This window comes from Callithrix jacchus, chromosome 16 (assembly GCF_049354715.1).
Source record: "Callithrix jacchus isolate 240 chromosome 16, calJac240_pri, whole genome shotgun sequence".
NCBI lineage: Eukaryota > Metazoa > Chordata > Mammalia > Primates > Cebidae > Callithrix > Callithrix jacchus.
Window position 1 is genome coordinate 237,606 of NC_133517.1, and position 15,246 is coordinate 252,851.

Sequence of the window (15,246 nt, forward strand, 5' to 3'; positions counted from 1 at the left end):
AGAGACTTAGACTCCCACACAATAATAGTGGCAGACTTTAACACTCCACTGTCAATATTAGACAGATCAACCAGACACAAAATCAACAAGAATATCCAGGGCTTGAACTCAGACCTGGAGCAAGCAAACCTGATAGACATTTACAGAACTCTCCAGCCCAAATCCACAGAATATACATTCTTCTCAGCACCACATCACACCTACTCTAAAATTGACCACATAATTGGAAGTAAAGCACTGCTCAACAAATGCAAAACAACTGAAATCATAACAAACAGCCTCTCAGACCATAGTGCAATCAAGTTAGAACTCAGAATACAGAAAGAAAGCCAGAACCGCACAGCTTCATGGAAACTGAACAACTGGCTCTTGAATGTTCACTGGGTAAACAACGAAATGAAGGCAGAAATAAAGAAGTTCTTCGAAACCAATGAGAACGAAGACACAACATGCCAGAACCTATGGGACACATTTAAAGCAGTTTCTAGAGGAAAGTATATAGCAATAAGTGCCCATATGAGGAGAATGGAGAGATCCAAAATTGACACCCTATCGTCAAAATTGAAAGAGCTAGAGGAACAAGGTCAAAAAAACTCAAAACCCAGCAGAAAACAAGAAATAACTAAGATCAAAGCTGAACTGAAGGAGATTGAGACACGAAAAACCCTTCAAAAAATCAATAAATCCAAGAGCTGGTTTTTTGAAAAGATCAACAAAATAGACAGACCACTAGCCAGATTGATTAAAAATAAAAGAGAGAACAACCAAATAGATGCAATAAAAAATGATAAAGGGGAAATCACCACAGATTCCACAGAAATTCAAACCATCATCAGAGAATATTACAAACAACTCTATGCGCATAAACTAGTAAACCTGGAAGAAATGGATAAATTCCTGGACTCCTGTGTCCTCCCAAGCCTAAACCAGGAGGAAGCTGAAACTATGAATAGACCAATAACAAGGTCAGAAGTCGAGGCAGCAATTAAGAGCCTACCACACAAAAAAAGCCCAGGTCCAGACGGGTTCACAGCCGAATTCTACCAGACACACAAAGAGGAGCTGGTACCATTCCTTCTAAAACTATTTCAAACAATCCAAAAAGAGGGAATACTTCCCAAATCATTTTACGAGACCAACATCATTCTGATACCAAAACCCGGCAGACACCCAACAAGAAAAGAAAACTTCAGGCCAATATTCACGATGAACATAGATGCAAAAATCTTCAATAAAATATTGGCAAGCCAAATGCAACAGCAAATCAAAAAACTTATTCACCATGATCAAGTAGGATTCATCCCGGGGATGCAAGGCTGGTTCAACATACGCAAGTCTATAAACGTAATTCACCACATAAACAGAACCAAAAACAAAAACCACATGATTATCTCAATTGACGCAGAGAAGGCATTTGAAAAAATTTGACAGCCCTTTATGCTAAAAACCCTCAATAAACTCGGTATCGATAGAACGTATCTCAAAGTAATAAAAGCTGTTTATGACAAACCAACAGCCAATATCATACTGAATGGGCAAAAACTGGAAGCATTCCCTTTGAAATCTGGCACTAGACAAGGATGCCCTCTTTCACCACTCCTATTCAATATAGTACTGGAAGTTTTAGCCAGAGCAATCAGGCAAGAAAAAGAAATAAAGGGTATTCAAATAGGAAAGCTGGAAGCCAAATTGTCTCTATTTGCAGACGACATGATAGTATACCTAGAAGACCCCATCACCTCAGCCCAAAAACTCCTGAAACTGATAAGCAACTTTAGCAAAGTCTCAGGATATAAAATCAATGTGCAAAAATCACAAGCATTCGTCTACAACAATAACAGACTTAAAGAAAGCCAAATCAAGAACGAACTGCCATTCACAATTGCTACAAAAAGAATAAAATACCTAAAAATACAACTCACAAGGAACGTAAGGGACCTCTTAAAGGAGAACTACGAACCACTGCTCAACGAAATCAGAGAGGACACAAACAGATGGAGAAACATTCCATGTTCATGGTTAGGAAGAATTAATATCGTAAAAATGGCTATACTGCCCAAAATAATTTACAGAATCAACACTATCCCCATCAAGCTACCATTGACTTTCTTTACAGACTGGAAAAAACCACCATGAACTTCATATGGAACCAAAAGAGAGCCCGCATAGCCAAGTCAATTCTAAGCAAAAAGAACACAACGGGGGGCATCACACTACCGGATTTCAAACTATACTAAAAGGCTACAGTAATCAAAACAGCATGGTACTGGTACCAAAACAGAGATATAGACCAATGGAACAAAACAGAGGCACCGGAGGCAACACAACGTATCTACAACTATACAATCTTTGATAAACCTGACAAAAACAAGCAAGGGGGAAAGGATTCCCTGTTTAACAAATGGTGTTGGGAAAACTGGCTAGCCATGTGCAGAAAGCAGAAACTGGACCCCTTCCTGACACATTACACTAAAATTAACTCCAGATGGATTAAAGACTTAAACATAAGACCTGGCACCATAAAAACCCTAGAAGGAAATCTAGGCAAAACTATCCAGGACATAGGAGTAGGCAAGGACTTTCTGAACAAAACACCAAAAGCATTGGCAACAAAAGCCAAAATAGACAAATGGGACCTAATGAAACTCCACAGCTTCTGCACGGCAAAAGAAACAGTCACTAGAGTGAATCGGCAAGCAACAGAATGGGAAAAAAGTTTTGCAGTTTACCCATCTGACAAAGGGCTGATATCCAGAATTTACAAAGAACTCAAACAGATTTACAGGAAAAAAACAAACAAGCCCATTCAAAAGTGGGCAAAGGATATGAACAGACACTTTATGAAAGAAGACATATATGAGGCCAACAATCATATGAAAAAATGCTCATCGTCACTGGTCATCAGAGAGATGCAAATCAAAACCACATTGAGATACCATCTTCCACCAGTTAGAATGGCGATCATAAAAAATCTGGAGACAACAGATGCTGGAGAGAATGTGGAGAAAAAGGAACACTTTTAAACTGTTGGTGGGAGTGTAAATTAGTTCAGCCATTGTGGAAGACAGTGTGGCAATTCCTCAAGGCCTTAGAAATAGAAATTCCATTTGACCCAGCAATCCCATTACTGGGTATATATCCAAAAGACCATAAATCATTCTACTATAAGGACACATGTACACGAATGTTCATTGCAGCACTGTTTACAATAGCAAAGACCTGGAATCCACCAAAATGCCCATTGATAATAGACTGGATTGGAAAAATGTGGCACATATACACCATGGAATATTATGCAGCAATCAGAAATGATGAGTTTGTGTCGTTTGTAGGGACATGGATGAATCTGGAGAACGTCATCCTCAGCAAACTGACACAAGAACAGAAAATGAAACACCGCATATTCTCACTCATAGGTGGGTGATGAAAAATGAGAACACATGGACACAGAAAGGGGAGTACTAAACACTGGGGTCTATTGGGGGGAAAAGGGGAGGGCCAGTGGGAGGGGGAGGTGGGGAGGGATAGCCTGGGGAGAAATGCCAAATGTGGGTGAAGGGGAGAAGGAAAGAAAAGCACACTGCCATGTGTGTTCCTACGCAACTGTCTTACATGTTCTGCTCATGTACCCCAAAACCTAAAATCCAATAAAAAATTAAAAAAAGAAAATTAAATAATTTCTTTTTGGGGTACTATTAATGTATACACATATATTATATATATATATACACAAGCACATATTAATAAAAACTATACATTGCAATTAAAAGGAAGGAGGCACTAAAAATTAACTAGTAGTTAACGTACTGCTAAACTTTAACTTATGTGCTAAAATTTCGTTTCTATACACGTTTTTCTGTTGCCCATTTTTTAAGTGCTTAAAAACGAAATTTACAGATGCTGGGTTACCACTGGGATGTTGAATACTCATACAATAGTCATCAACTGCTAGACATTTTATGTTTAAAATGAAAAATGTGGGTAACACTTTATTTTAATAGTATATTAATTCGTTCCAAATTACAGTGAAAATCCTACAGCAGTGAATAAAATGACATCTACATGAATTTGAAATAAATGTATTATGATCAGTATTATCACAATGAATACTAAATGAATTGATAATGATAAAAGACCAAAAGTGTTACCAGTAATGCAATAAAACATCAAGAAATAGCTGGAAGTTTCCAGTCACTACATCGTCAACTAGAAATAAGTACTATAACCCTCAATAACACTATATTCATGTATATCATTAGCGGCCAGAAATTAACTGACAATAAGTAGAAAATGAAAAAAAGTGTGTACTTAAATATCTTTCCAGTAATATGCAAAAAATATGCATTTTACACATCAACAGACTGCTTGGTCTGACGTACGTATATTATCTATGAATAAATACTAGATTAAAAACTCAATACTCTTTCTTTTTTATTATCATATAACTTTTAACTATTTTAGACAGCAGGAATAAAATTCCATTATTAGCTGCCCTGTGCTATCAGATATGTTGATGTGTAAAATGATTATTGTTTTGCATATAATTTCACGATTAGTTCTTAAGGATTTCATGCTCCTTAAAGGCAAAAACTACAGTACACTTAATCTATACTTTGGGTTCTGATTATCACCCATGTGCCTAACAGACACTTGATGATAAGAAACAGGACTATGTTTTAGAACTAGAACCTATGTTTTATATTTCATTAATAGTCCTCCTCATTGTTATTATGTCACAGCTCTAGGAATAATGGGTTGCAAATGCATTATTATTAGATAATATAGTAGGAGTTACTATAGTTGGCCAAATGTTAAATACTGTGCAGAAGTCATAGAAAACAAGGTCATCGTATTTTAGAACTAAAACCTATATTATTAGTGCATTTAAAAATATTTTGTTTCCTAGCCAGCCATGGTGGTTCATGTCTGTAATCCCAGCACTTTTGGAGGCCGAGGTGGGTGGATAACCTGAGGTCAGGAGTTCAGGACCAGCCTGGCCAACATGGCGAAAGCCTATCTCTACAAAAACACAAAAATTAGCCAGGCATGATGGCAGGTGCCTGTAATTCCAGCTACTTGGGAGGCTGAGGCAGGAGAATCCCTTGAACCTGGCAGGCAGAGGTTGCAGTGATCCGAGATCGTGCCACTGTACTCCAACCTGAGCAACAAAGTAAGATGCCAGCTCGTATGCTAATAATAATGTCAAAGTTACTTTCTTATTTACTATTTTTATAAGACAGAAGTCACATTATGTCACTCCTCTGCTGAAGACACCCTTTGTTTTTTTTTTTTTTGAGACGAAGTTGCTAATATTTTATTTTTTGTAGAGACAAGGTCTCACTATGTTACCCAGGCTGGTCTTGAACTACTGGGCTCAAGTCATCCTCTACCTAGGCCTCCCAAAGTGTAGGATTACAGAACTTGAATCACCATATGGTTAGCTGTTTATGGTCTATTTCCTTCATAACTTTGTTCTTTGTTGTATCTTCAATATTCAGAATAGTACTTAGCATATAGTGGGTATTAGGGAGTGTTTAAATAATAAAAATTTATTTCAGGACCAGATGTGGTGGCTCAAGCCTGTAATCCCAGCTCTTTAGGAGGCCAAGGCAGGTGGATGACTTGAGGTCGTGAGTATGAGACTAGCCTGGCTAACATGATAAAACCTTGTCTCTACTAAAAATGTAAAAAATTAACTGGGTGTGGTGGGATGAGCCTTTCATTCCAGAGGTCAGGAGTATGAGACCAGTCTGGTTAACACGGTGAAACCTCATCTCTACTAAAATACAAAAAATTAGCTGGGTGTGATGGTACGTGCCTGTAATTCCAGATACTCAGGAGGCTGAGGCAGTAGAATTGCTTGAATGCAGGAGGCGGAGGTTGCAGTGAGCTGAGATTGCACCTGCCCTCAAGCCTGTACAACAGAGAGAGACCCTGTCTCAAAAAATAAATAAATATTTAATTCATTATTACAGTATTGAGAATGTTAATAGGATAACTTAAGTTCTAATAAGAAATGTTAGGGACAAGTTACTCTATTTTAAAATCTAAAGTAAAATATAGTTGATACATTCTAAGTCATCATAGAAGAGGAAAAATAATTTAAAAGTAGGTTAGGCTGGGTGTGGTGGCTCACGCCTGTAATCCCAGCACTTTGGGACACTGAGGCGGGTGGATCACGAGGTCAAAAGATCAAGACCATTCTGGTCAACATGGTGAAACCCCATCTCTACTAAAAATACAAAAATTAGCTGGGCATTGTGGCGCATTCCTGTAATCCCAGCTACTCGGGAGGCTGAGGCAGGAGAATTGCCTAAACCCAGGAGGTGGAGGTTGCGGTGAGCCGAGATCACGCCATTGCACTCCAGCCTGGGTAACAAGAGCAAAACTCCATCTCAAAAAAAAAAAAAAAAAAAAAAGTAGGTTAAAATAGAGCTGTATGTAAAATGCCTACATATCAATAGCAATAATGAATGTAAAGAAGCTAAACCCTTCATGAACCTCTTTACTTCTAATTTTTTAAAGCCTCCAAATTTCCTCCTGCAAAGAAAAATATACAGAATGATGTGCTAACTCCAATAAAGGAGGATCAATATTTTGGCAAGTAGAATTCAAAGGTGAAAAATTAGAAAAAACTAACATATAGCCAATAATGCAGAGACACACCAATAAACATATAACATATGCAAAACAACGTAATGAGAGATACTACTTGTAAACCTAAAATAAAATTCCAGAGTTACCTAAAAATCTAGTTCAGGCCATGATAGCAGAGGGAATTGGACTCTATCATTATACCCCTCCAGCATCCACATAAACACAGACTTTAAGTCTGATGAGAAATATTTAGTCTTTTTTTTTAGAGCTTAGAACTTGGAGGCTTCCTCTGTATGATAAACATGATAAAACCTAGGTCTCTACAACCCCTCCAGACATTCCTCATTTCTTTCTATTGATAATAACTCTTTCAACCACTTGCTAATCAGAATCTTTTCCTTCTTTACTTCCTTCCTTCATTCCCTCCCTCCCTCCTTTCTTTCTCTCTTTCCCTCCCTCCTTCCTTCCCTCCTTCCCTCCTTCCTTCCTTCCTTCTTTCAAGTCTCACTCTGTCACCCGGGCAGCAGTACAATGGTGTGACCTTGGGTCACTGCAACCTCCGCCTCCCAAGTTCAAGCAATTCTCCTGCCTCAGCCTCTCGACTACATGGGACTACAGGTGTGCACCACCACCCCCGGCTAATTTTTGTCTTTTTAGTAGAGGCAGGGTTTTGCCATGTTGGCCAGGCTGGTCTGGAACTCCTGACCTCAAGTGATCCACCCACCTCAGCCTCCCAAAGTGCTGAGATTACAGGCATGGGCCACTGCACCTGGCCAGAAAAAAATTTAAAAACTACTTAATACCTAAAGGGCCCTGCCTTGTGGAACCAATATAAACGTTACACGTATTGATTGATACATTAAGTCTTCCTAAAATGTATAAAAGCAAGCCACACCCGGACTGCCTTGGGCACATCAGGACTTCTTGAGGTGGTGTCATGGGTTCATCCTTAAGCTTGGCAAAATCAACTTTCTAAGTTGACTGAAGCCTGTCTCAGATATTTTGGGCTCACCCATACTATAGAAACACAGTGTAAGAGAAATACTTTAACTCATTCCTATTAGAATTTGGCAGATTAGATGAAATTTAAATAAGAATATGGGAAAAATGAACAATACAACCAATAAACATATACTGAACTCTTCTCTCCACAAAGTATAGTATACTGTAAAGTATAGTATAAATGACCAACAAGTCACAAAGAAAATCTCATGGTTCAAAAGAACAGAAATGAAGCTAAGAATTACTAGAGCAAGTTAAAGTAACAACAACAACAACAAAAAGGCCACTGTCAAGGGACAATGGAGCCACCACTGCAAAATTGTAACTGAAGACAGTGAGAGAGATCTGACCTAACCAGCTCCACCTTGCTTCTAACCTCCGAGCTGTCTTAGTTCATTCCTGGATGAAGGCTGAACTAACTTAGCAAGAAATTTAATTTATAGTTTAAGACAAAGATAATAGGACTTTCCCAAGGAAAAACCCCACTTCTTGCCTGGGGACTAGACAGTCTTTGTAGAAATAACAAATTAACTAAAAGATAGAAATTATGGTTTGGGGCCAGAAGCGGTGGTTTGCATCTGTCATCCCAACACTTTGTGAGGCCGAGGCAGGTGGATCTCCTGAGGTCAGTAGTTCCAGACCAGCCTGGCCAACATGGTGAAATCCCACCTCTACTAAAAATACAAAAATTAACCAGGCATGGTGGCATGCACCTGTAATAACAGCTACTTGGGAAGCTGAGGCAGGAGAATTGCTCAAACTTGGGAGGCGGAGGTTGTAGTAAGCCGAGATTGCACCATTGCACTCCAACCTGGGTGACAGAGCAAGAATCTCTTGTAAAGAAATAAAAAATTATGGTCTGGGGAGTCATGCACCTGGAGGCTACAAGATTCTGAACCTCCCTAAATTGCTTCTGGGGGTAACATCACTATTGTAAAACCTAAGGTCAGTGCTAGAGATATTTTGCAGATGCTGCACTTGATGGATCAGCTGGCACCACCCAGACTGATAAACTGACTCTGATCTTGTGGCCTCTACCTCAGAATTGACTCAGTGCAATAAGACAGATTCCACCCTCTATGACTTCATCTCTGACCCAACCAATCAGCACTCCTGATTCACTGGCCTCCCCCAACCCACCAAATCATCCTTAAAAACTCTGATCCCCTAATGCTCAGGAAGACTCATTTGAGTAACAATAAAACTCCGGTCTCCTGCACAATTGATTCTGTGTGAATTACTCTTTCTCTATTGCAATTCCCCTATCTTGATAAATCAGCTCCGTCTAAGCAGCGGGCAAGGTTACAACAACTGCCTACTATCTATTGTTCCCCTTACGCCCAGGACAAAATATTCTGTCTCTCTGATGGACAGGCTAGAATATAAATACACATCAAACATTCTTTGCAGGAGCAACTTTCCAGAGGATTCAAGTCAGTTGGGCAACCCACACATCTCCTATTCTCTGCAGTTCATAATCTCCTCCTGTATTTGCTGCTCACTTCTTGGAGTTCCAGATCCTTCCTCTTTGTTAGGCAGAGGAGCTTCCCTTTTCCACATTGGACTTCTAGGCCTTGGATGACTCAGTTACTAACCTAACCCCTTAGGAATATATTTTTTCAACAAAGGCATCTTTCAACTGCAGCGTTATTCTGATGATAGCCTTAGGAAGAAGCATTTTTGTCCCTACCTTGTTGCCCAAAACAGAAGACATTGAAAGAAACTAAGGAGAATTTAAATTGTTTCCTACAATTCTGTTCCCTACATGTCAATGGATTTGGAAGAAGAGTACACTTAAGCCATTTAGACTTCTGGATCTTGGTGCTTGTTCCGATTTAATCACATCAGCTTAATGGGAAGAAAATTTTGTTTAGAGATAGTGAACAGCAGAGGTTTTAGAGTTAGATTAGTTGGCTCTGATAATTCATAATTGACCTCAAGCCATCCACCCGCCTTGGCCTCCTAACATGCTGGGATTACAGGCCTGAGCCACTGTGCCTGGCTGATTCTTTACGATTGCTTGACACTTCAACAGGCTTTTCTGGAACACTGTTCTATAGCTCTAAAAATATAGATTATCTAATAAATAGGTAACTCCTACATTAACTTGCAACATTGTGAAAACCAAATGAAACATCCTATGAGGTAGTTCCTAGTGCAATCCCTCATACATAATCAGTCCTCAAGAAATACTGGTTGTTTCCCTTCCCATCCATGTTACTCTATTTCTGTTGTTATTATTATTATTATTATTATTATTATTATTTTTTGAGACAGAGTCTTGCTCTGTTGACCAGGCTGGTGTGCAGTGGTGTGATCTTGGCTCACTGCACCCTCTGCCTCCTGGGTTCAAGTAATTCTCTTGCCTCAGCCTCCAGAGTAGCTGGGACTACAGATGCACCACCATGCTTGGCTAATTTTTTTTATTTTTAGTAGAGATATTTTGCCATGTTGGCCAGGATGGTCTCAAACTCCTGCTTTCAAGCGATCCATCTGCCTCAGCATCCACAAGTGCTGGGACTACAGAGGTAAGCCACCAAACCCAGCCACTATTGTAATTATTCTTTAAATGTCTATATTCCATACAAGGATGGGAACATCATGATGGATGGGGCTTATTTCACTTATATATGTTATAAATACAGCACTTGCCACATACTCTAAATAAATATGTAATTTCTATAATTTCTATGTTTAGCTATTGTTAGTATGTTTAAACCAGGATTAGTGATTTATTGAAAGATTCCTTAATGTGATTCTTCAACAATCATTGTGTTACTATTATTGTATGCTAGACATTGGAGACAAAAATAATGGTGAGCAAAATAAAAGACACTGTCTCTGCTACTCGTTTAGAGGGGAGATAGATACTATGTCATAAAATAATGTAAAATTGAATTGTGATCAGTGCTGTAAGAGAGGTACATTGTGAAATAATAATGTGGTAGGCGAGATAAACGTTAGAATAAAAACAGCCCAGCAAGACCCTATCTTATTAATGTATTTTCCATTGGTCTGTCATATCACTGTATTCTATAATAGTCTAATCCACTTCTTTGCAGTTTCTCTTAACTTACAAAAACTCTTAGGGCAATGCTTCTTTAAAATGAACCTCTTCTGGCCGGGCGCGGTGGCTCACGCCTATAATCCCAGCACTTTGGGAGGCCAAGGCGGGTGGATCACGAAATCAAGAGATCGAGACCATCCTGGTCAACATGGTGAAACCCCATCTCTACTAAAAATACAAAAATTAGCTGGGCATGGTGGCGCGCGCCTGTAATCCCAGCTACTCAGGAGGCCGAGGAAGGAGAATTGCTTGAACCCAGGAGGCGGAGGTTGCGGTGAGCCGAAATCGCGCCATTGCACTCCAGCCTGGGTAACAAGAGCGAAACTCCGTCTCAAAAAAAAAAAAAAAAAAAAACTCTTCTTAGGCAAGAAGTTTGGGTGTAGGCAGAAGAAGAAACCTGCTAGTTTTCTTACCCATCGTCTATTAATATGTTGGTACTAATTATCTTTTCGGAATGGTTTACTTTTATTTTATTTTATTTATTTTTGAGACAGGATCTTGATTTGTCACCCAGGCTGGAGTGCAGTAGTGCAATCTCGGCTCACTGCAACCTCTGCCACCCAGGTTCAAGCAATTCGCCTGCCTTAGTCTCCCCCGTAGCTGGGATTACAGGCATGTGCCACCAAGTTCCGTTAATTTTCATATTTTTAGTAGAAACGGGATTTCACCATGTTGGCCACGTAGGTCTCGAATTTCTGGCCTTGAATGATTCGCCCGCCTCAGCCTCCCTAAGTGCTGGGATTACAGGCATGAGCCACCACTCCAGGATACTTTCATTTTAAAAAGGCAAATGAGTCAAAGAACAATTGAGTTCAGTGACGTTTGTGAAATCCTGGAGGCTCAAATCCCTAGGTAGATGGGGAGCAGTCGGAATCAGTGGGCTAGTGAGCCAGGGTGAACCCCAGTCAGGGTATTGAACCTTCAACCCGAAGAACATAGGTTTCATCAAATCACAGAGTGGTGACATGGAAGAAAAAAAACACTTTACAATTTTATCTATGCTGAGAGTTTCTCTAAATCCTCTCACACTGAGTATCTATGGCCCCTGTCTATTTAGAATTTCGTTGTATGGTAATACAAACAAACGATTATGTTTCCAGCCCATTAGGGGGAGAACTGGGTGTTACTTAATGAATTAGGGACACCGTTAATTGGAAACTCCCGCTGAGGAACAGCTGACAGCAAGTTACGCCAGCCCTTTGCGCGATCCTTCTCTTTCTGACTTACCTGTTCCTAAAGTAGTACTCATTTCCCACAGTCAACGACCTAGCTTGCAGCCGGGCTAAAGTGGCCATGGTCTCTTGGCCTTCGCTTCACAACTGGTGCGCCTACCGGTGTCCATGGCAACTGGGCTGAACCATAGCTCACTCCCGGGGTGCGATTGTTTGTTCACTCCTCTTTTCTCTGACGCTATTTCGACTTTAAAAGTACTAAAAAGAGAATTAAGAAATTTCTTTGCAGCACAAAAAGTTTGATTGATTTGTCTCTGTCTTTACTGCGAGTATGAAGAGGGGATTATAGGAAGGGAAAGCAGTAGGCGAGGAGAACTAATGGTTGCTCCGGGCATCCGGTTTCGGCCTCCGTCGGCTTCCGGAAGCTCATCTCAAAATGCTGAACGGTGTTTTGCAAGTCGCAGGTGCTGTCGTTGTTGGAGTCTGTTCACGGCTCTGAGCCTCGAGGCCAGGCTCTTGGGTGTCGTTAATGTTCGGGGCCGCCGGGCGCCAACCGATCGGAGCTCCAGCAGCCGGGAACAGCTGGTGAGTCTGGCGGCCCTGGGGAGGGGGAGGTCAGGGAAGGGTATGATGGCCTGAGGCCGCTCCGCTGGACCTGGAATGGAAGCGGGAGGGAGCTGTGATGGATGGGCTGAAGACATCTAGGCCCTGCTCTCACTCAGTCCTGAGATGCACGCAGTTTCAGGGAGCTTTTGAGAGTATGCCAAAAAATTGTGAAGGAATACAGGAAATGTTTGCTGATTGCTTAGCAATATTTTGGAAGTCATGCTTCCTGTAATCCCAGGAGCGGTTTTATCTCCTCATTGATTGTTGACAAAACAAGGGACAGGAAGACTTTATTTTAATCTGGGCCTTATTCCCCACTCCTCTTTCCAAATTCACCAATTTATACTAAGTCTCTTGGAAGATAAGTTCAATAATGGAAAACACATCACTCTCTCACCCCCTTTTTTGGAGGGGGGGGAAACTACTTCCACCCTCTTGAACATTCTAAGTTCAAATGAGATGTGTATGGGGGTGTTCCAGGAACTGATTTTACAACCGTTAGGATTAAGTTTGGGGCTTGACTATGTCTATGGTATCATGTCACCAATGCCACGTTAGAATAATATATTGCTTTGACTTTAAAAGATATTTTCACCAATTAATACACTTTATCTTATGACAGCCCTGTGATACCAGAATATCAAAAGCACAGAATATCCAAGTGTCTTGTCCACAGTTGCCCTGTACATTTTAATCCTAGGGCTAGGATCCTGGTTTTGGGATTTCTAGTTGAATACTGTAATATCTGTCCTCTTTTCTCCCAAGCCCTTTTCTTCCAAACGCAACACAAGACAACCAGTGAAACAAGCAATCAATTTCCTACTAAAAACCTTAAACATAAAGTTTTGACCAATAAGTGAAAGAAATGTGGCTAAACAGTGCATGTTCATTCCTAGATTCTGCAAAAATTAGAACATGAGGAATTCTAATAGTCTGTGATCTCAAAGAATTATTTTACATCACCTATCATTGAAAAGTTATCCAAAATATTTTTAGTTAGGGCAGATCGTCCTGTAGTTAAGTTTATAATGAATATAGATTTGATTTTACTCTTTTTAAATGATCCCATTTTCTAGTGAGAAAAGTAGGGAGCACTTTTTAAATGAACCAATTTTTAATGATGTAACTAGCATAGAATGAACTGCATAATTCTTAAGTGCTTAATTGTATTAGTTTTGGCAATTGTATATACTTATATAACCACCACACAAAACGAGATAATGGACTTGCCCATCATCCCACGGTTCCCTCTCAAGGATACCTTTCTTAATGTTTCACCATTCACTATCTTTGTAAATCAGGGAGATAAAATGTCATCTGTAGATTGGTCTGCTCTTCCTAGGGTACTCTTGATTTGTAGGATAGGTGACTGCATCAGAAAAGGACTGATTCTCTCAACTTCTTCTGCCTTCCAAATCGTGGTTAGGTACTGAGAGAAACCTCTTTCAATTCTCTTTTAAAGGCTCTCTTGTCATACAACCATTTCTTACGGCACCAGAGTATAACAAAGTGGTAGCACTTAGTATTTTTGAATGAAATTCTTAAAGTCATTCCTATTTTGGCACAATGAACATGTTCCAAAAAACTGGAACTTTATTTTTTAGTCCGCCTGTATGACTATACAGTCATTCCAAATTCCTTAATGGAATTTTCTTTTTCATTAATTGAACAGCTATTTACTATACAACATATATGTTTAATCCCAGTAATAAATTCCAGTCCCACTGGGAATACAACTACTAAGCAGTTAACTAGGTGCCAGGTTTTACATGCATGTGTCATCTCATGTAAACTTTTGAGGTAGGTGTATCATTCTTTGTTTCTTAGATAAGGTGACACAGAAGCAAAGATGGTTTAAGTAACTGGCCTAAGTGTATCATATTTGCAGAATGATTCCAATATACCCCTCTCCCCCAAAATTCTTAAAACACTTTTGTATACTGCCTGTGTCTCTGAATGAGATACAATATGTAAACTAGCAGTTATATGCCCATATTTATTAACCAGTCTGGAATTTCTAACTTATGTAGCTCCCATCTTGACTTTCTCTTTTCTTTTTCATTTCTTTTTTTTTTTTTCTGAGAGAGAGTCTCACTCTGTTACCAGGCTGGAGTGCAGTGGTGCTGTCTAGGATCACTGCAGCATACACCTCCGGGGTTCAAGGGATTCTCCTGCCTCAGCCTCCTGAGTAGCTGGGACTACAGGCATGTGCCACGACACCCCGCTAATTTTTGTATTTTTAGTAGAGACAGGGTTTCACCATGTTGGCCAGGATGATCTCGGTCTCTTGACCTCGTGATCTGCCTGCCTTGGCCTCCCAAAGTGCTAGGATTAAAGGCGTGCACCCCCATGCCCAGCTCATCTTGACTTTTTCAACTTCTCCAATTTGGAGGTTGCTCTTTCCATTTCTAGGCAGCAAGTGGGTAAACATAGGTAATTTCTTTACTCAACTATGGTATTCTGGTTTTTTTAACTTTGTTATGTGGCATTGCTTTTAAAAAACAGCTGTTAAAATAAACTATATTGACTCTGGAGTTCTGTTTCTGTATTTTCATTTCTATTTGGTATTTTGATTTTATTGAAATCTGAAAAATAGTGAAAGGTGTGCTTTTTTTTTTTTTTTTTAACTTCCTTGTGTTTTGGAGTTTGTTTTGGACTTAGTTGAATACTGGCAGGGTTCAACAATTTCAACAATTAAGATTCAAAGGAATCACCAGTATGATTTTGTTCAAGTAATTCATTCATTTTGGTATAGCTTCTTAGCATCCATACTTATGTCTGATGTCAAGCTGGAAACCTTTA

At 39.7% G+C, this 15,246-nt stretch overlaps 1 protein-coding gene and 1 pseudogene across 8 annotated transcripts in view; one reads left to right on the top strand and one right to left on the bottom strand.

Moving 5' to 3' along the window:
• LOC100399809 (spermatogenesis-associated protein 17) overlaps positions 1–11,987 on the bottom strand; it is a 213,970-nt gene extending 201,983 nt beyond the window's left edge. For 3 of the 7 annotated variants that reach the window (XM_078353498.1, XM_078353497.1, XM_054246471.2), the window contains exon 1: positions 11,894–11,987. Coding sequence is in view for 3 of the 7 variants with exons in the window: in XM_078353497.1 (XP_078209623.1) it covers positions 11,894–11,961 (68 nt within the window). In the remaining 4 variants the exon portion in view is untranslated. Of the gene's footprint in view, positions 1–5,818; positions 5,939–8,474 lie in introns of all 7 variants that reach the window. The other 4 variants (XM_078353496.1, XM_078353499.1, XM_078353495.1 and 1 more) reach the window with 4 other exon arrangements.
• A 261-nt stretch (positions 11,988–12,248) lies between these two features.
• The window catches only part of LOC100397988 (G patch domain-containing protein 2-like), a 28,176-nt pseudogene continuing 25,178 nt past the window's right edge, over positions 12,249–15,246 (top strand). Inside the window, exon 1 of the transcript XR_013528221.1 lies at positions 12,249–12,423. The product of XR_013528221.1 is annotated as a G patch domain-containing protein 2-like (transcript). The remainder of the gene's footprint in view (positions 12,424–15,246) is intronic.